A 22127-nucleotide genomic window follows, 5' to 3' on the forward strand; every position below is an offset into this window, starting at 1 on the left:
CGGCACTATTTATTTATTGGAATATAGTAAATAATGTGCTGGCTGCAAGCCTAGCCAAAATAAATTTGAGCTCAAGGTTTGGAAAGAGACCTGGCTTCAAAGAAATATGGAGAAAAATGACAGAGAAGAACACTTGACAGTTTTATGTACCACACACACACAGACATGAGCATCCACATATACTTGAGCACACACCACACATTCATGTAATATACACGCGCGCGGACACACACACACACACACAACAGAAGAGATAATAATGGAACCACTAACTAGAGGACCTGAGGCTCCTGGACACTCATATGGAGCTGAGCTTCCTGGCAACTCAGTGTGAACTGTGACATGAAGAATAAATCTTATTTTAAAAAGGAAAAAAAAGTGGATTTGTATAATTAGTAGTAAATTTTAAAAACATACTAGAAAATCTGCCTAGGTAGCTAAGTGGCAGATATTTTGTCTACTATGTGTAAAGTCCTGGATTTAATTCACAGCACTATATGAATGATGAAAGTCATACATTAGCGGGGCGGTGGTGGCGCACGCCTTTAATCCCTGCCCTTGGGAGGCAGAGGCAGGTGGATTTCTGAGTTCGAGAGTTTGAGGCTAGCCTGGTCTACAGAGTGAGTTCCAGGACAGCCAGGGCTACACAGAGAAACCCTGTCTCGAAAAAACCAAAAAAAAAAAAGCAAGTCATACATGACCCAACAGGTTATATTCAGTAATATATACGTATAAACAAATACAAAAAAAGGCATTAAGTAATTTTTTAAAAAGAGGTCATGGATTTGAAAGAGGGCAGAGAGGAATATGTGAAAGGGTTTGGAAGGAGAAAAGGAAGAGAGAAAACTAATTAAATTGTAACCTCAAAAATAACAAAGGTAAATATGACATTTTTTAATATGAACACTTAGTAAACTTTATATATATTCCTAAATATATTTTAAAGTAATAAAAATACTAATAGATTTCTCACAAACAAAATTTTCCCCAAATAATCATGTTTTTTCTTAAAAACTTAGTCTAAAAATAATCTGTATCTTATCATTCAATTTTGCTGTCAATTTTAAATTCCTCTTTAAAAGCCTATCAGAAGCTAGAAAGTCAATTTGATGGCTCAAGCCTATTATATCCCAGTACTTGAGATGCTGAGCAGGTTCACCACAAATTCAAGAGTAGCTTGGGCTTCACAGAGAGTTCTAGGTCATCTTATACTAGAATGAGACCCTATCTTAAAAAATAAAATAAAATAAAATAAAGTAAAAATGACTCTAATTTAAGAACAATATCCTGGGACTAGAGAGATGGCTTAGCAGTTAAGAGTGCTTGTTGTTTCTGTAGAAACACACAAACACCCACAGAACAGCTCACAACCAGCAGTAATTCCAGTTCTAGGGAACCTGATGCCCTCTTCAGGCCTCTGTCACTAGACGCTGGCACAGTACACATACATATATGCAAGAAAACACTCATTCACATTAGATACTCTTTCACTTCAAATGGCTTTAAAAACACAAGATTCTAATTATGCCTAACTCAATTACAAAAATGGCACAATATTGTACACTTTCAACATTAAAACTATACTTCATTATAATAAAAACATAATTGATTTTTTTCAAAAAGGTATACAGTGTGTTGCAATTTTTAAACCTTTCAGAACATTTCTTACAGGTTTCAATACAGACACAAATTAGAGAAAAATTAGAATGCAAAGTTACTCTTTGTGTTAAATAACGTTAAACGAAACACAGCACCCTTTCACCATAGCTGGCTAGTATCAAAATAGACCTAAGCTGAAATTTGCAAATGCAGCAAAAACAAAGCCTTGTGACCAATGTATTTTCAAATTACAATATAACAACAATACTCATACTAATCAAAAGTGGATTAGTATTACAAAACGCCTCCCTGGTTATTTTTAAGTAATTTCTTAAGTCTCTTAAAGAAGCTGACCCTCCCAAAGAAAACCTCTAAAGTGTTCAAAAAGTGTTTATATATGAAACAAATCTTTTTTTCCCTAATAGTCACCAATGCTATTGAAATTCTAAGGGTCAACTATGATTGATGTGAAATCTACAAAACATTTTTGGCCTATTATTACTACTTCCCATCTCAACACTTTCCCTTCATCAAGATAAACCTACAATAATAAATATATACCCATTTCACTTATGAAAAGAACACTTTAAGGAGACAATTCTAACTTATAGAGAGCCATTTGCCCTTATCATGTCACAGTGAACTACCAAAATTAATTTCCAAACTGAATAAGGTATTAGCCACTACCAAAATGATAAGACCCAAAATATTTTTTACTTTAGTGTGTTTGATGCCTTGGATATAGTAAATATGTAAAAATATAACTGCATATTAGATATAATATTTATACGTAAATAAATATAATAATTCTAAGGAACAAGTTAGTGTTCAGTCTGGGGGCTCTTAATCACACCTGTAATTCACAGAACTTCTTTCCTTTCTCTCCTACTTCTCTAAAGAGATGAGTGTTTTATGAATCGCAACGCTTCCAGCAGACATTAAGTAGGAGTTTGCAACTGCAGTAAAAAAAAAAATTCTGACCAATGAATTTGCAACTTACATTAATATACTCATTTAAATACCTGTACTCAATGCCTCTCACTCAACTAAGTATCTAGCTTCAGCAGGGAGCTCTGGAGTTACAATAGACAGCGGCTGCCTTTATAGTGCCAAGTTCTGCAGGATCCCGGACACCATCTCAATTAGGAAGGGGCAGAACCATATCCGGTTCCCACTAAATACAGTTTCCCATGCTTCCCATCTTAAAAACTTTTACGTCTTCCCAGAAGAGTAATAAATGTACGAAGACGCCAGGAAGAGTGCCTGTAGGGGAAAATGACTGATCAAATTAAATCCCTATATATGGAACCCGAAACTTCAAAACTTGTCAAACAAATTACAGCGGCAGGAGCACGGAACGTGTTGCCCCTTCTTTCCCACTTACAAGGAGCCAGCTTCCACACTCCCTCAACAGCAGTTTTGACTTACTGGTTAGTTGGAGGTGCGGTCAGCGGTATGGCCACCTCTTCCTCCTCGTATTCTGGTCCATCCAGGGAGTCACCTTCATCCACTGTCCCCAGACCGGAGCCCAAAGGGGGCAGCTGAGGCGGCGGCGGCAGAGGAGGGAATCCGCCGCCCGGCCCGAGCGTCTCAGCAGGCAAAGACAGAGTCCCCTTGGTGAAAGCGACGTCTCCGGCAGGTCCGGCGGCCGCAGCACCCGCCACGCCAGCAGCAGCACCGCCGGGCAGCGCGGCGCCCCCCAGGACACTGGCCACCGGCCCGGTCCCCAGGAACCCGGACCCCGACGCGGCTCCGCCACCAAGGGCCGCAGCCAGGTCGGCGTCCGCCAGCCCAGGACATGGGGCGGCTGCCACCGGCAGGGCCGCGGGTAACTTTACCCTGCACGCTGCCGGGTAGGCGCTGGAGCCCGTGGCCGCGCCGCCGCCGGCCCCGGCAGTTGCCGGGCCGCCTTCCTCACTGCCCGCCTCGGCCGCCATCATGTTGAAGCCCGCTCTCCTCTAGCTACCCCGCCGCCCGGGAGACCCGGGGGCCAGCAGGCCCGGGCTGCGAGCCGCCCCACCCAGGCGCGTCCCCCTTCAGCTCTCCAGGCAGAGGAAACAACAACAAAAGGAGAGCGCCCGCCGCCGCGCCCCCTCCCCGGGCCACAGCCCAAGCTCCGCGGCTGCTGGCTGGCTTACGGGAAGCGACGCGGGCAAAAAAAGCCCGGCGCCTGCAGAAACGCTAGGCGAGCCTCACCGCGCACACCCACACTCACGCGCACACATGCACAGGGGCGCCAAACTTCCTGGCTACACTAAAGAGGAAGGGAAGCCCGCTGCAGCGGCTGAGGCAGCGCCGCCTCGGCCACCGCCGCAGCGCCTCAATGCCCGGGTTCCGGCCGCCCCCACCGCAGCCAACGCTGGGGCCGCCGGACCCGCGGCCGCGGCAGCCTCATCTCCGCCGGCTGGAGACCCGAGCGGTGGGAGGGGCGGAGGAAGGGGGCGGGCCCGCAGAGCCCGAGTCGCCCGCTGGCTACCTGCGGCTCTCGGGGGGCGAAACCCAGGAGAGAAAGGAGGGCGGGGCCGGGAGGAAGGGAGGGGAGGAGCGGATGGGCGGAGCGGGGGCTTCTGCGCAGGCGCCTTCCGGGAGCGCGTCGGGACAGAGGAGACGGAAAAGCAGCCTGGGCAGGAAGCAGCGGGCGCGCGCGGAGGCGTGGCACACTTTCCCACTGAGCGGTGCTGGACGTGCGGCGCGCGGTTCCTGCTCGCCACCAGGCTCATTGCAGGCCTACCTCTCCTGGCTTTGTTAACAGGGAGAGAAGAAGGATAGCTCATCTCCAGGCCCAAGGGACTGGAGGGACCAGGAGGCGGTGGGAAGGAAAGGATGATGCCAGGAAGTCCATTCGCTACTTTGTAACTTGTAGAAAAAAATGGCCTTAGCAGCCCGTGCAATCAGCATCAAAAGTCAAATCAGCATTCATAGTTTATTCCTTTCCGTTGCATGATATAAATCACCGTATAACTTAGATAAAATAATTTAACCCTAGATCCTTGGACCCAACAAAACTGATGAAAAGAGCTATGGAAAGTGTGAAAGTAGAAATCAATTCTACCACTATATACATAAGTTCTCGTCACCAAATGTCTCGTATATACATTTGCCTGTCAGAGAAGGAATGAAGTATGAAGAGGAAAAGTGCCACCGAAGTCATAAATCAATTTATTTTGTCCTAGTTTGTATGCAAAAATCTGCAACACATACCGAAGACGTACCACATGTCTGAACTTTGCAAAATTACCGAACTCAGATTGATGTCACCCTTAATACGTTCTGGGAAAAGGTTTTGTTTCCCATATGTGTGTATAAATAAATTCATAGACACACACTCAACTGTTAATATTGTCTTTTGGTGTTCCCTGGGGATAGGTTCCAGGATCCTGAAGAGTTCCAAAATTATTATCTTATGTAATTTGTTCATATTTTCCCATTTACACAGTAAATCATCTCTAGCTAATCCACAATACTTAATATAACCTAAATGTCATTTATGTCGTTATTATTATGGAATGATAGCAAAAAGTCTGTGCAGGTGGAATTTTTTTCCAGATATTTTTATATGAGGTATGTGCTACCCATGAGAACATAGCTTGCTGATATGAGAACAGATAGTATATAAGCAGGCATTTGTTTAGAGAGATCGTGCTGCTTGTTTGAAATATATCAGTGCTAGAAATTTGCCCTTCGGGATTCATGTATTGTACTGGCTTTTCTGTTCTCCCTGGAGAGTGTCACATTGAATGCCACTGATTATTGATAATATTTTCTCTGTTAAGTTTGACCAAGCCACCTTGCTAAGTATTGCAAGAGGCTGAGGTAGAATACCCAGGGAAAGGGGGCGGGGCGAGGGGTGCCATTAAGGGAGATGACAAAGTGCAGACAGGACATTTCCACCATTTGTCTGCATATTCCTGTATTCCCTGTCTATAACAACAATCAAACTGAATTAAACAGTTCTGCTGGCCACTTGTGTGGTGTGTCAGCTGAGAAAGTGAAAGTAAATTGCATAAGGGAGCTGGAACTTAGAGTGAAACTAACCAATAAGGTGTAAGAAATTTTTATCCGAGAATTTCTGAATCAGAAACTGCACCATTTGTGTTTAAATGAGTCCTTTCAGTGATTGTTGGCACACTTAAATTTGAGAGCTACTGTGCTTTACTATAATATACTAATTGAGGAGGCAATATACAGTAACTTGAAAAGCTGTAAAAAGAACAGGTGTCATTCATTAGGGGGATGGGTAAAATGTGAATATTGGTTTGCTAAGGTCTGTACTCTTCTAAACCAGTTAGCAGATGAGAACAAAATGAAGCACACCCATAATCGCTAAAGTACTAATGAAATGCTGCTTCTCGTAGCAGCCTCCTTAGAGCAGATTTTCTTTTAAATGTACACCAAAATCCCAACGGGGCCTACTGCTGAGTGCATGAGCCACAGGTGCAGCTTCCCAGCCTCTTCTCAACCATCCAAGTTAGAATTCAGGTCTTTGAACTGACTGTTAGGTTATCTATCACTACCTATTTATCAATCTTCTCAATGTATTCAACGCCCTCTTCCTGAAAATTCAGGTCATGCTCCCTATTCCAATCACAAACTTACCTTCTCCTTTTCCCAAAATTTGGTAGCACTCAAATATCCAAATTTAATATAGCCTGATACCCCCTAGACATTTACATATTGTTTCCCAGTTACTTTTAACTAAGTATAACGAGAAAATTTCACTGTAGTAACAACCCATGGTCCATCTTTTCTTCTAGCTCAATTCTACTTGCTGCTTTTAACAGAGCACCTTTCTTTGAAAGCATAAACACATATTACATCACAGCACATATTTGGAAATTAATTTTTGATCAGCAGGAAGGAACTAATAAATCTATTTGTAAAGTGTGTGTGTGTGTGTGTGTGTGTGTGTGTGTGTGTGTGTGTGTATGATATGTATTCCTATTTGAAGTACCAGGCAAAACTGTCCTTTGTTCTTTTACTACTGCTTACATACTTTTAAAGTCATTTATTTGCATGAGTGTTTTACCTGTATGTATGTCTGTGTACCATGTGTGTGTGCATTGTCTGCTGAGTCCAAAAGAATGCATTGTGCATTTTCCATGGAGGCCAGAAAAGGACTTAAGAAACTGGAGTTGCAGATGGTTGTTAGCTGCCATGTGGGTACTGGGGATTGAACCCAGGACCTCTAGAAGAGGAGCAAATGACCTTACCTGCTGAACCATCTCTAACCCCCACACTTTATTGATCTCTGTTGTCTTTTATGTTTTGTGTCCTTTTAGTGTACCCGAAACTAATGTTCCTACTTCATTTAGTTTTCTGTTTGACCTTTTTTCTTTTTCTACTTCTCTTATTTTTTTCCTGCTAATTTCTATTTCATGTTGTGCTTCTGTGTCTTCTTATAACCCCCTAAATTCCCTGTTGCGATTATACTTGAAGCTTCATGAGTCAAAAACTGAAGGACAATTTTTATTTAAGAAATGGAATTATTTGTTTGGAGAGGGACATGACAAGGATTCTGCAGGAACTGCTGTTAAGTATGATCTTATGTAACATCAGTTAACAAAGGGAAGTAAACAGTCTTAATTAAATTCACAGATAGTATTCAACCAGAGGGGTGCTGGAAGGCAGAATAGCTTTTACATTCAGTAAAATAATCCATTATATTTGTGATTTTACAAAAAATAACTTGGATCACTTAGTATTAGTAAATATATTTAATGACAAATCTTAAAAACCTAGGAAAAGGCATCCATCCATAAGGAGATATTGAAAGTTTGCAATAATACACATTTATTTATTCTCATTTCATTGCCAACTCGGATATTACTGTAATTCACTCCAACCTATTTTTGCATCTTCTGTATATCAAGTTGATAAAAAAGCCATTGAGCATAGCAGAGAACCTGAATGTGCTTAAGCAAATATAGGAAGAATCGATGGTGGGACAATTAGGTAAGAAGCAGTAAGGAGCTTACAACTGTGGTGAAGAATTCCACGGTGTGTCCATGTCTCAGCACATCCTCAGCTGTGCCAACTGGCTCCTATATTTGTTTACTGTCAAAAGATTTCATTGGCTCAACTAATGTGAAGAAGAAACCCTTACTTCTAATCCTAATATCCTTGGATGCATTTGGTGACCTCAAGTACTGTCCCTCAGAGCACTTTCATAACTTTATTGCTTCTCACTTAATTGTCCCACCATCAACAGCTTCCCTGTTCCTGCTTTGAACCTTGCGCCATCTTGGTTCAGAGAAGCCCAGTAAAGGGCCCTTGAACAATACTGCCTCTCAATTTCAACTTCAGTTCCTCCCTGTTCAATGGTGGATCTTGCTATACCTATTATAGTAATAATAATAATAAAATAATAATAATAATAATAATAATAATGTCTGTTACTTTCAATTTAACCTCAAACAAATTCTAAGGATAAGAGCCAAAAAGCACATTCTTTGCCAGGTTATCACAGCACTTGTCTCCAGCCCAGTTGGAATATTGTTTCCCTCTAAATCTGGACCTCCACAGACTGACTACATTGCTGTCAGCCCCTACTAGCTTCCATGGCCTGACTAGGATGTTCCACTAAGCCACACTTACAAGTTCAAATGCTTTCCTTGTACAAAGTCCCAAACTCTCCCACATTTCTTCAAAGGACCATACTACGTGGTCAGATCTGTTACATCAATAACCCCACTTCCTGGTACTAACATTTGTCATAGTTATTTTTCTATTATGGTGATAAAGCACCATGACAAAGACAGTTCATAAAAGAAAGCATTTAATTGGACTTAAAGCCTTAAAGGGTTAGAGTTCATAATGTCTGAGCAAAGGTATGGCGGCAGGAACAACTGGGAGCTGCAAGTAGGAGGCCGAAGAGAAGACACACTGGGAATGGAGCCAGTCCTGTGAAAACTCAAAGCTTTCCCCTAGTGACACACCTCTTTAACAAGCCCATACCCCCTAATCCTTCCCAAACAATACCACCACCTGGGGATCAAGTATTCAGATATATGAGCCTATGAGGGTTCTTCTCTTTCAGAGATAATATATTGACTATAGAATTTATAAAACAAAAATAAAAGTATACCCTTAACAATTTATTATCTCCATCTCTCCTTCAGCCGGAAGCCTAACGGCTTGTCCCAAGTAACCCTTGCCAGACATCTCTGACAAACCACCTGCAGCAGAGCTTCAGGTCCTGGCTGCCCCGAGATCTGACATGATTGTAGTATGCTCCTCATTTCAAAGCATGGCAGAAAAGCCCCGTCTCCCCGTGTCCTTTTCCTCTTGGGACCTGGAAGTCCAACCTGTCCCTTCCGCCCAGCCATTTTTCCATTTTGTCATGGAAAAAATAAAAGAATAGTTTAATCGCTGATGCAATTAAGCACACTTCAAAGAAATTAACAGCCTTTTAGAGAATTCCTGTAAATATTCACATTCACATGTTCTCATAAAGACTTTAAACTTTAAACCCAAACACACACACACACACACACACACACACACACATTTATTCAACATATACATGTAAGGGGAGGTGCTGATACTATAGTCTGGTTCCCTAATTGTTTCTTGACTTGTTAATAAAATAAGCCAGGAGCCAATTGCTGGGCGGAAGGGACAGGTTGGACTTCCAGGTCCCAAGAGGAAAAGGACACGGGGAGAACAGGCTTTTCTGTCATGCTTTGAAATGAGGAGCACACTACAATCATGTCAGATCTCGGGGCAGCCAGGGCCTGAAGCTCTGCTGCAGGTGGTTTGTCAGAAATGTCTGGCAAGGGCTACTTGGGACAAGCCATTAGGCTTCCGGCTGAAGGAGAGATGGAGATAATAAATTGTTAAGGGTATGCATTTCCAGGCAAGAGATATTTGCACCCAGCAATTGTGCTAGCAGGCAAGTTTTAAAATAATAAAGCTTGAGTGTGTGTTTTTTATCAGCAGATTCAAAGGTCTCAGGTGGGGCTGGCAACTCGACCCCTCCTGTGGCAAGGGTTTTGGGAGTGGGCTAGTGGAGAGTGGTCGACTCTGAGAGCAAGGTGGGGGGACAGAGAAGCCTGGTCAGTACTGGTGCCTTGGCGGAGCTAAGCCTGAGGAGGAACAAAGGGAGTCAGGAGGGGCTAGCAGCCCAGTCGCAGCTCCCGGGCTAAGGCACAAGTGTGCGTGATTTTAAAACTACATGCGACATATACATGTGTACTGTTTTATTCTACATTAAGCTTTTGTTGAAGAGTATGAATTGTGATCAATGAAAGTAATTCTTTAAAAAAAGACATCACATTAATGAATGGTAAATTTCAAAGAAGTTAATAATGTGAAATATAGTATATGAAGCTAATAGCATTGTTGGGGACCTCCTTGGCTACAGGGAATCCATCTTGTATATAGCTGAATTCTAAGAAACAGCTGAATCTCTATAAATGGCATTTGGCCTTCAATGTTCTGGATGAACCTAGGCCATAATATCCCACCCTATGCTTCATTGGTTAGTTCCCAGCAGGGGCCCTTTCTAAGGAAACCAACTAGGACACTTGTTATAAAGAAAACCACATAAAATACCAGATGTGAAGTACCCAACGTATGTACGAACTTGATTGGACGCCTCTTGCCCCTCCTAATCTAAGGTTTGTTTGGTTGGTTGGGTTTTGTTTGGTGTTTTATTTGTTTTAAACGTTTGTTCTGTCCTGCCTGCCTACTGACAAGGTTTGGATCCTAAATCTTACCGTCTTTCTGATATATCAGCTTTTCAAATAAAGATTGAATTGGTTTTCATAATGGATTATTCTCAAATTCTCAAACTCTAACATACATAATGAAATATAGCAAAAGATTGTGTTCTTCCATTTAATACATGTGTCATTCAAAGTATATCTTTTTATTGAATATAGGTTTTCCCCTGTGCATCAACGTGTTCCCCGTCTATCGTAGTCACACTCCCATGTCTGTCATAGCCTCTAGTCCATCACCTTCAGTTCTGCCTGTCTTCACCAAGCCTCTCTTGCCTCTCAGACAGTGTCAGTACTCCCATACCTTTCCCATACTCCTCACTGCTGGGTCTCTAGTTTCACTAACTTATGCTGTGTTCATGCACACTCACAACCTTATTCGGTCATCTTTTTTCTTAATTTCACAAGACCACTTTTTAAAATCATATTCAGAAGAGACCTGCTTTTTTAATTTTGCTATGAGTATTATTGTTATTTTTTAGGTTTTTTTGGAGATACTTCAAGGTAAGCACACACATTCACCGCCCACTGCATCTCACCTTGGAGCCTCTGTGAGTCTCTCAAGCTCCTCAGAGCTGCCCTGCTGTCCTGCGGGTGACTGTGGGCACTGCCATCTTGAATAGACCACTTGACAGGGTGGTATGCAGCAGCCTGCAGCTTGGACAGGCTCTGCCCCAAAACTCACTGTCCATTCCCACAGTTGCCCTGGTTCTGAGCAGTGACAGGATGTCCATGATGGAAAATGGTTCATTTTCTAAATTGATCCTCCTCAAAAGACCTCCATGGTCTATACTGTCACCAGAGGCCATGACTGTGTCTGTGATCTGCTCTGCTGCCAGGGGCCATATCACCATGTCCATGTTTATGTTTGTGGTCTGTGATACCTCCTGAGAATGTGGTAGTATCCGAGGTCCATGTCAACATGGTCTGTGTTGATGCCCATCATTGTCGCTTTCAGTGAAGTGATGGGACAAAAAATTAACATAAAAATCAGTAGTCTTTCTATATATACACTGAGAAAAAGATAGGGGAAATGTAGTCTAACAGACACAATAGCCTAAAAGTATGTCTAACACAAGAGGTAAAGGAGCTTCACAATGAAAACTTTAAATCTCTGAAGAAAGAAATTACAGAAGACTAGACAATGGGAAGACATATGCTCCCAGATGGGTAAAATTAATATTGTGAAAATAATCATACCAAAAGCAACTTACAGATCCAACACAATCCAAATTAAAATCCCCATGCCATTCTTCACAGAAGTAGAAAAGGCAAGTTTCAGTTTCACTTGGAAACACAAAGATCCAAGGCATTTAAGAAATTCTAAAATAATAATAATAATATAGACTTTTCTGTACCTGATCTCATTATACTGCACAGCTATAGTAATGAAAAACAATATGGTATTTGCACAAAAACAGACACGTAGATCAATGGAAAAGAAGAAAAGAGAGAGATTTCAGTTCATACAACTGAAGCAACCTGAGCTTATAGCCATCAGAAATGCACATTAGGAGAAAACTGTATCATTAACAAGAAGTATTGAGAAAACTGGATGTCCAGATGTAGAGAAATGAAACTATATATTACATCTCACCTTGCAAAAGTCAACTAAAAATAGATAAAAATATGAAACCTGAAACTCTGCAGCTGCTAGAAGAGAAGGTGGGGTACATGTTATAATACAGTGGCCTTAAAAGTGAGACTTTCAAACTAGGAGTCTGGCAACTGGAGAAATGACAGCAGACATTTCAATGAACCTCAGGAAACTAAAAAGCTTCTGAAAATCAAAAGAAACAAAATAGCAAAAGAAGCTGTCAATCAAAGGAAGGTGCTGCCTACAGAATGAGAGAAAAACATCGAACAGAAAATAAGTATTAGAACACTTAACAAATGTAGGAGGGGGCATCAAGACAATAAATCCAGTAAAAAAAAAAATAGACTATAGACTCATACAGAGATTTCTCAATAGAAGAAGTCTGAATGCCTGATAGATTAACACTTTATAAAGTGCTTGATATCATTAGTCACTATTAGGCATCAAATTAAAACTATTTTGAAATTCCATAAATCAGAATGGCTACCACCAAAAAAAAAAAAATCAAACAGCATAAAATGCTGTAGAGCATGTAGGAAAAGAAGTGCACTTATTTAGGGTTTGTGGGAAGTCAAGCTGCTGTAGTCACTATGGAAAACAGGGTGGGGATTCCTCACAAAGCTAGAAATAGAAATACCGTATGACCCAGCAATCCTACTCCTGAACCCATACCAAAGGACTCCATGACTTACTATGGAGATGCACTTGCCCATGTTCATGGCCACTCTGCTAATGGAACATGGGAAATGGAGGCAGTCTAGATGTCTATCCATTGTATCAACGGGCAATGAAAACACAGTATGTAAATACAACAAAAATTTATTCTCCTATGTAAAAAGGAAAAAATGTCAGGTGAGTGGATAAAACAAGAGAAAAATACGGAGCTTGATAAATCAGGCACAAAACAAAAATAAACAAAAAAAAACATTAAATATTTCCATGTGTAGAACCAAGCTTTGTATCTCTAAGTTTTTATGTTCAATATGGGGTGCATGTAGAAGCCTAGAAACTAGAAAGGGGCCACTGGCAGAGGGATGCCTAAGGGAACTGAGGATAAAAGGACATATGTAATATGAAAACAGATATGGAACTGGAAAAGTTCAAGCTGACAGGGGATAAGAACATGAGAGAGATGAGATTACTGAGAAGAGGTACCCACTGGTGACCCAGCAGCCTCCAGTGGATAAGTTCTAATCCAGTGCTCACTTATGATCCTAGTTTAAAAAAAAGGGACATAAGACAAAAAACAGAAAGTCATGAATATTGGAGAGGAACAGGTAGGGAAGAGTGGAGATTAACGGAGAATGAGGGCAGGGGAATCAATATATATGCTGTACATCTCAGAGCTTGTCAAAGGCATAAAACAATCAAAAAACATTTAAACTTTAAAATTTAAACTTTACTCCTGGTCAATCCCTAGTTTTTGTTCAGTATCTCTTTATACCCTTCCTAAGAAAACTTTGATTAATAATTGTATCATGATGTTCTTGGGTGGACACTTTTTTTTCAATTTTTTGACTGTTTTATTTAGATTCTATACTTACATTTATATTGTTTAATATTAATTTTTTAAATTTAATTTAATTACATAATTCCCCTTCCCTTTCCTCCCTTCAACTCTTCTCATGAGCCCTTTCCCTCCTTCATAAATTCATAGCCTCTTTTTCTTTGTTATTGTTATATATACACATACACATTTTATTTATAAATACACACACACACACACACACACACACATATATATATATATATATATATATATATATATATATATATATATACTCAATAGGATATATCCTATTGAGTCAATTTTTGTTTATATATACACACACACACACACACACACACACACACATATACATGATTTCAGGACTAACCATCTGGTATTGGAAAAAACAAATTGGAGGTACATCTCCACTTTCCTAAGCAGTCTGTAGTTTATAGTTTAAGGGTAATATTCCATAGGATTTCTTCCTCCACATTAGAATAGCTATTGGTGTTTTTCTGGTTCAGGTTTTCACTAGGCAGCTATTTTGTTGGGATATTATGGATGAAACTTGTCTGTAATTTCTAGGAGACACAGTTTCACAGCAGGTTTCCTGGTCCTCTGTATCTTACAATTTTTCTGCATTCCCCATCCCCTTTCCATGATGTTCCATGAGCCTTAACTGTAGCAGTTGTGTTGTAGTGCATCCACTGACAGTAGGAACCTCATTATCATGAGGTCTCTGCATTTTGACCAATTGTAGTCTCCTTTAATAGTCTCCATCTGTTGCAAAGAGATGTTTCTTTCATGATGTGCGAGAGCTACACTTAGCTGTGGATGTAAGGATGAGTATTAGAATGTAATTAGGAATTATGCTGGTTTAGTAAATAAGAGAGAGTAGGTTCTCTTCTAAGATCTATTACTTCACTAGCCTAGAAAAGTTGGCTATGTTACCAGTAGTACCAGGAGTGATTTACCTTCTGCTGAGAGGCCATAAATCCAACTAGAGCAATAAAACCAATAGCTGTTGTTCCTTCCAAGATATGAGTGTCTCTATTACACCCTTAGGGATATCTTGCCATGCTACTCATTGTAGTTCACAGATGTCACAGCTATGAAGAGTTATTGGTTGCTTTGCTTTGTGAAAGACCTGTCACTCAACCTGTTCTGGAAAAGGACTGACATAGGAAGAAATACTATTATGATCAAAAATCAGCCAGGCATAGTGACACATTTCTATAATCCCAAGTCTCAGGAAACTGGGAGAGGATTATTGTAGATTCCCAGGTCAAGCTAGGCTACATAGAAAGATCTTGTCTCAGTAACAAAAAGAAATGCCAAAGCCATCTTCCTGTTCAACTTTTAAGTCTAAGCATTATCAAATGGTATACATCAGTTTTTTGTGTCAGAAACCTCCAACCTTACTTCCTATGTGACAGGAAGACAATTCACTTACAGTCAAGCTTTTCTGAAGCTTTATAGAAGGGATTCCCGATAGCACATATTGTTTACATATTTAAATCTTTTCCAATTCTACATGCCATATTTAAAGGAATGTAAGAAAAAATTCCAGTATTAATTGTGAGTCAATCATACACTTAATAGAATAGCTACTGTAAATGAAATAAACTGTCTCTTCAACTAAAATTTGTATGTACTATAGGCATACCTATATTCAGAATAGATTTGAGGTAATCTTGTAGACCAATACACCCTAAACTTACTTTCCTGAACTAAAATGTAAATGGAGATATACAGTCAGACTTACATACGTATAGGTTATTAATCTATATATTAAATGAACTACAAGTTGAAAGTATTTAAAAATTTCATCTAGGTTAAACATGAAGAATGAAATTTTTATTCCCTGCACATTATAGTGTAATAAGTGTTTATGTAGCATAATAATGAATAGAGTATTACATACATTATTGAAAAATTTAAAGTATATGGAAGTATTGCATAGGCTATATGCAAATATTACATTGTTTTATATTGTCCATGAATTTTAATATCCATAGGAATATTGGAATCAATCTTTATGAATTTTGAGAGACTACTATATAAATATCTTAATATATACATTTCCTTTTGTATTGCATTTTAGGGTGTGGTTCTTATGCTTTGATCAGTTGTCTGTGTGTGAACACTGAAGGTCCTATTCTCCAGTTGGTTCTTGATTGATCAAAAAGATGCCAGCAGCTAATGACTGGGTGGAAGAGGCAGGACTTCCAGGTTGCTGCAGGCAGGCTAGAAGACACAGGAGGAGAAAAGAAATTTGCCATGCTTCAGAGGAAGAGTCACCACCAGCCATGTGAGATCTCAAGTGGCATGGCCATTGGCTGCTTCCCCAAGCAGGAGATTAGAAACTCAATGAAGCTGAGGGCAGATGTATGGTGTTGAGCAAGGAGAGGGTGACTAGGCAATTAAGCTAAGTGCAGATTTAGAGTGTTGAGCAAGGAGGAAAGGGAAAGGCACGCTAGCTGTGGGAGGCTAAAAAGAGCCCAGGCTCTGGTCCATAAAGCAGATTAAAAATGAGCTCTCTGTCTCTCTGTCTCTCTGTCTCTGTCTCTCTCTCTCTCTCTCTCTCTCTCTGTCTCTCTCTGTCTCTCTGTCTCTCTCTCTCTCTCTCTCTCTCTCTCTCTCTCTCTCTCTCTCTGTGTGTGTGTGTGTGTGTGTGTCTTTCATCCAAGGATCAAAGGAAACCAGGGTGGTGTCTGGTAGGGCGGTGTCTGGTAGCACTGTCCTCAGGAGCTTAAATCAAGTTGTATAAACTACATGCTATGCTACATTGCATCAATATTTTGTTTCTATTTTAAAACATACTAATGTCAAATTAATATCAGTGAAGAGTGAAAATATGTGTTGTTATTAAAGCTTAGGTGTAAAACCACAAGAATTTTGTGTGTGGTAACCATCACTTGTGTGGCTACAGCTACATATAATGCCTTGAGAGTCTGGCATAGGTAGAGTTAGTAGTTGGTGAAACACATTCATCTGAAAAGATAAAGAAAGCCTGGAGAAGGAGCAGTCTCCTCAGGTGCTGGCACTGCCTAGAGCGTGAATTTAGTTTCAGCCACTAATCTATTTTTCCACATGGTTTCATGATCTATTCTCATTATAAAAATATCTTAACTTTAGCATGCATCACACTAAACTATCATTCATGCATCCACTCATTCTACAACTCTTTATTATATATATTATGTAAAATAGTATTTTATTGCTTTATCACACAGTATTGCTAATATTGCAGCATAAAAAAATGCATATTTATAAACTCACAGGAGTTTGTACTTAATTCTGTGCTCTGGGTCTTATCTGGCTGGAATGTATTCACTGGCTCTACTATCAGAGGCTCCATTTCTTACCCAAGCTTGTTTATGTGTTGGCAGAATCCACTTGCTGTAGTTGTAGGACTAAGTCCCTGATGTCTTACTGGTTGTACACTGAAAGCTGCTTTCAGCTCTTGTCTACTGCTTTCTGCTCCACAGTGCCATATTTACAATGTAGATGTTGATTTCTTTTAGGTAGTCAGTAATTGTTTTTGTGGTATCTTTTTACAATTATCAGAGGAAACTATGTTTTTACAGATCACTGTGATGATGTCAGACCAATGGTGATGATCTAATCAATAAGTATAATTATTTCAGACATTAAATGCCACTACACTAATTTATAAATTAGCATTTGTGCAAGCGGGAGGAGGTATGAACCCATAAGGAGTGGGGAATCTTTAACAACCGTTATTTATTTATATATTTATTTATTTAAAATAGAAATTATACATGTTTTATTTAAAAAAATATATTACCTTGACTTTGTCTTAATAGGTTTGGCTTGACTACCTCATTGCTTTACAGAGTTATAGCCAATCATCAATCATAAGAAACAAAAGATAGTATTTAAGTGATCATAAAGAGATCATTTTCTTTATCATGAGATAATAAAATGAATTTTAGGGATTAAAACTATTCTCTACAATGTTGAAATATAAGAAGACTTCAATGTTTTAGAAAATTAAAATATGTACATGTGGTTTGACACCTCTTTTGATTTTCTAGTCACAATTACTTTAACAGGAGAAACAATTAAAAATGAAATTAGTTATTGCCTATATTATCTTTATGCTTGGTATTCCATATCAGATTAAGATAAACAAAACTGACTATTACAGTCAGACATTTGAGGTGTTTTGTTGACAATTTAATATTACCCATATTACTGGAATTCCTTATAATCCTCAAGGACAAGGTATTAGTAAATGTTAAAATAATATCTTCATAACTCTCTGAGTATAAGAGGAACAGCTACTGGTACTTCTCACCTGGTTTCAAAGAACTTTAAAAAATTGGCTTTTAAAACAAAAGAGGGGGAGCTACACCCCTAGAAGGAGTCTTCTAGAAATACTCTCCATCATGCCTTATTTGTCCTTAATTTTCTAAGTCTGAAAGCTCATGGCAATTCTGCTGCTGATTGCCTTTCATATGCTGAGACCAATAAAAACTATGCCACAGTTATGTGGAAGGACCCTCTTACCTTTAAATGGAATAGCCTGGACCCAGTTCTTATATGGGCCCGAGGATTGATATGCCTGTTTGATACCAAAGAAGGCATAGCTAAATGGCTGCCAAAAAGATTAATGAAATAAATAGATACCCCCACAAAGCCAGGCCCAACTATAAATAAGATGAATAACAATTGACATCCAGGGAAAAGAAATCTCCCTGGATGAGATAGTTCCCTTCTTATCCTTTCCAGAAAAAAATGAATCACCATTGGTGTTTGCTATCGGAAGTTCTAATCCTGATGCTGGCCTTTGGAATAATCAAACCTTCAGTAGGTCATTGACAAGGACATCAAACAGCTAGAGACTGACATCACTAATCTGAAGAAGTCTCTTGTTTCACTGTCTGAAATGGTCTTCCAAAAGTGCAAAGGACTTTATTGGACTTGACTTACTCTTTTACATTAGAAAAGACTGTGTACAGCTCTAGACTGTGTACAGCTCTTAAAGAAGAATGTTGCTTTTACATAGACAAAACATGGATGGTTAAAGAGAGCATGAAAAAGGTCAGAGACGGCCTTGAGAAAAGACAGAGAGAGAGAGAGAAAGATGAGACCTGATACAAGAATTGGTTTTTAACCTCTCCATGGTTGTCAATCCTACTTCCTACCATTTTGAGACCATTAATTGGGTTACTTCTGCTTATTTCTTTTGGTCCCTGGGATTTAAATAGGCTTACTAATTTTGTGAAGCAACAGATAGATAATTTGATAGCAAAATCTATTCAGATATATTATCATAAGTTAGCTATGGAGGACCACGAGACTCAAGACAAGGTTGTTACTCTATCCAGGGTGTTCCCAAAACCCAATCTCCACCCAATCTAAAACAGGAGACTTCTGACCCTAGATTAAGCAAAGAGGGGCCACTCAGAACACCCTCTGACTGGTGATCTAAATTCTTGCTTAGGCTGCAAGACTAAGCACTGCAAAGGAATATATATATTTCTGGGTTACCTGAGGGAGAAGCCTGACTGCATAGGGGTTGATGTCAAAAGTATTCCCTCTCCAGGAAAAAGACATCAGGACAGCTATGGCTCTCCTGCCTCACTGGACAACGACAAGAGGACCAGAGCCATTACCATGTCCCCTTTAATTACTGGAGGTCAGGCCTCTATCCTTGCCTTTGTAAGATTGGAATTGCCACGGTCCTTCTATACTTGAAGAAGGGAGGAGATGTCAGGGGTAGCCTTGCTTATACAGTGAAGGCCTGAAATCAGCAATAGGCCTAAGTCAGCCTGCTAAAACAAAGTCTTGGTCTCTGTGGAAAAACACTGAAAGAGATAGCTATAAGATATTGTAAACAGGCAGCTTTGTAAACAGGCAGGAAATTTACTAGCCTGAAGAGTCATAGACCTTGTAGATAGGTAGCCTTGGTGGATAGTACCAACTTAGATATGGACAAGTGAATCATAGACAGAGTCATAATGACCTGTCCCCTGATTCATTAGAACCTTGTAGATCTTGTTTAAAGGACCATGTTATAATTGTAAGGTTGTCTTTGCATCTTTCATCAGTGGTGCTGTCTATATGGAATAACTTTTATCAATTTTTTAATTGGATATTTTATTTATTTACATTTCAGATGTTCTCTCCTTTCCTCCCTTCCCCCTAGAAGGCCCCTATGCCATCCCGACTCCTCTTGCTTCTATGAGGGTATGCCCCTAGCCAACCACCAACTCCCCGCCCTCAAATTCCCCCACACTGGGGCATTCAGCCTTCAAAGGACCAAGGACCTCCTCTCCCATTGATGCCCGACAAGCCTATCCTCCCCTACATATGCAGTTGTAGCCCTGGGTCCCTCCATGTCTGTACCCAGGCAGGCTGTTTAGACCCTGGGAGCTCTGGTTGGTTGGTATTGTTGCTCTCTCCATGAGGGCACAAGCCCCTTCAGCTCCTTCAGTCATCTCTCTAACTCCTCCTATGGGGACCCTGTGATCAGTTCAATGGTTAGCTATGAGTATCCACCTCTGTATATGTCAGGTTCTGGCAGAGCCTCTCAGGAGACAGCTACGTCAGGTTCCTGTCAGCATCCACTTTTTGGCATCCACAATAGTGTCTGCATTTGTTTGTTTATATAGTGGATTATGTTGATTGATTTCCATATATTGAACTATCCTTGCTTTTCTGAGATAAAGCCTACTTGATCATGATGGATGATTGTTTTGATGTGTTCTTGGATTCATAAGAACCATTTTATAATTCTGACGTAAAAAGCTGGATTTTGCTATATGTTCCAACACTTAAGACACAGTGAAAACCGGGGGGAAAAACATAAATTCTCACCTATATGGAGCATATGTCCTAGAAAGTTGAATTAGAAAACATTTGCACCATTTTTTGTTTCAGCATTCTATTTTGGGTGTTTGAGATGTAGTCATTAGAACAGACCCATACCTGTTTTACATTTCTTATTTCTTGTTAGCATTTAATTAACTTTATTTTTTAACAGATGGCATTTTTTCCTGTTTGTTTTAATAATGTGTCTTTAAAAATGCCTACACTCAGCATTTCTTATTTTAGATTCACTGAATTTCACGATTGGTAACAGAGAGGGAAATTACAGATTATTTTATGGTTTATTAGCATTTGAGGGAAAGGGAGTTGAGTCTTGTACTTAGTAAAATACCAGAGTGCTATTCTAGGTTTTTTTTTTAAATACATTGACTTCTCAAGTGATAACAGATGTAGCCATCTCTAACGAGTGCCTTTCTTGAAATAGAGCAGAAACTTAAATAGCAAGAATGGGCAGGTTACCAAGGAAATGGACTAATCAGGTGAATGGTGCTGTTCTGCGGAAAGGTTGAGTAACTCCTACCTGAGCAGTGAGCTGAATGGCCCCAGGAGCATGGGGAACTTAGCCGGCTTTTGTTCGAATGTCTCATTATGTTATAATCAACCACCAGGTCTACATACAGGTCTTTCTGTAGATTATATTGTAAAATTGCTTTGTCTTCTTTATTATAACATTTGTTTTTCACAAAAGCAAGCTTTTGCCTAAAACCTAACTTTTTCATAATTAAGATGTCATAATAGATTTTCTTTATCCTTCCAATACATTTAGGAGTCTCTGCCACCCTTTTGACATCCATTAAACCTAACAGCATTTAAGCATTTTGATGTGGACTGTTTTTAAACTTATTATTAATTGGTGTATAACTAACAGGGTTCTGCCTATATAAAAGTAAAAATCATGGTTAACTAAAATGTATTTAGTAAAGAGTGGAATTTTGAATGAAACATGGGCAAAAAATGCTAACAGGAAACGAGAAACAGAATAAAAACACAAAAAGTATCTCTGGCACAATGCCCTGGAGGTCAGCAGCCATGGCCAAGAGCATGAGGTAATATCAGAAATAAGAAAACACTCTGGGTTGGATTTTTGGCACTGTGGCCGTGAGACTATTAGTGTTTGTGTAAACTATGATCTATATAGTGATTATGAAGATGTAAGTTGAATATTTCATCTTATGTCCATCTCACTATGCTCTACTAGGACATAATAATAAATGTGCATCCTAGAGAAGTTAGGTTCCTGGAATTCACGCAGTTTTTACTAAATGGCAAAGAAGCCAGCAGAACTGACTCATGTTTTTCTTTTAACCAAAGACACTATGGCTGAATATTAGAAGTCAGAACAGAGTAATAGTTGACTTAGTACAAATTTGAATTTATTTTCATTCATTATCTTAATATATACGCAGCCTACAATATGGCTGTATTCTTATCTCAGCAAGCCGCTTCTGCTTTACAAGGTAATGCTTCGGTGTTAGCATTACAAGATACCAACCTCACCCCCAAATACTTGTCTTCAGTATCTTTGGAAATATTGTGATGAATTCTCATAGTTTTATTTTAAAAAAACCCTAGTTCTGTCTTTCCTATATCAAGTGAAAGAAATCAAAACATATAACAATAAAATAATGAATGCTTTACAAAAGTGAACCATTCATACTAAATTCATGATGCTAAAATGCCTTCCTCGAACACTGAAGTAAATTGGCGAATGATAGGAGGAATGACTTGCAAAGGCAATTAAAAGGACACAAGATGGGGGCTGCACCGTGGTCTGCTCTGCTTCACTCTTCAAAGAGAGCAGCTGTGGAAAGAAAGAAAGAAGGAAAGAAAGAAAGAAAGAAAGAAAGAAAGAGGGAGGGAG

The 22127-nt window shown here is 39.6% G+C and overlaps 1 protein-coding gene across 1 annotated transcript in view; it reads right to left on the bottom strand.

The window, feature by feature from the left end:
• Rasa1 (RAS p21 protein activator 1) overlaps positions 1-4117 on the bottom strand; it is a 77630-nt gene extending 73513 nt beyond the window's left edge. The window contains exon 1 of the mRNA XM_028760215.1: positions 3028-4117. Coding sequence (XP_028616048.1) covers positions 3028-3539 — 512 coding nt within the window. The 5' untranslated portion in view covers positions 3540-4117. The remainder of the gene's footprint in view (positions 1-3027) is intronic.
• Between the last annotated feature and the right edge of the window lie 18010 nt (positions 4118-22127).

Source organism: Grammomys surdaster, unplaced genomic scaffold (assembly GCF_004785775.1).
Source record: "Grammomys surdaster isolate TR1022 unplaced genomic scaffold, NIH_TR_1.0 126391, whole genome shotgun sequence".
Lineage (NCBI taxonomy): Eukaryota > Metazoa > Chordata > Mammalia > Rodentia > Muridae > Grammomys > Grammomys surdaster.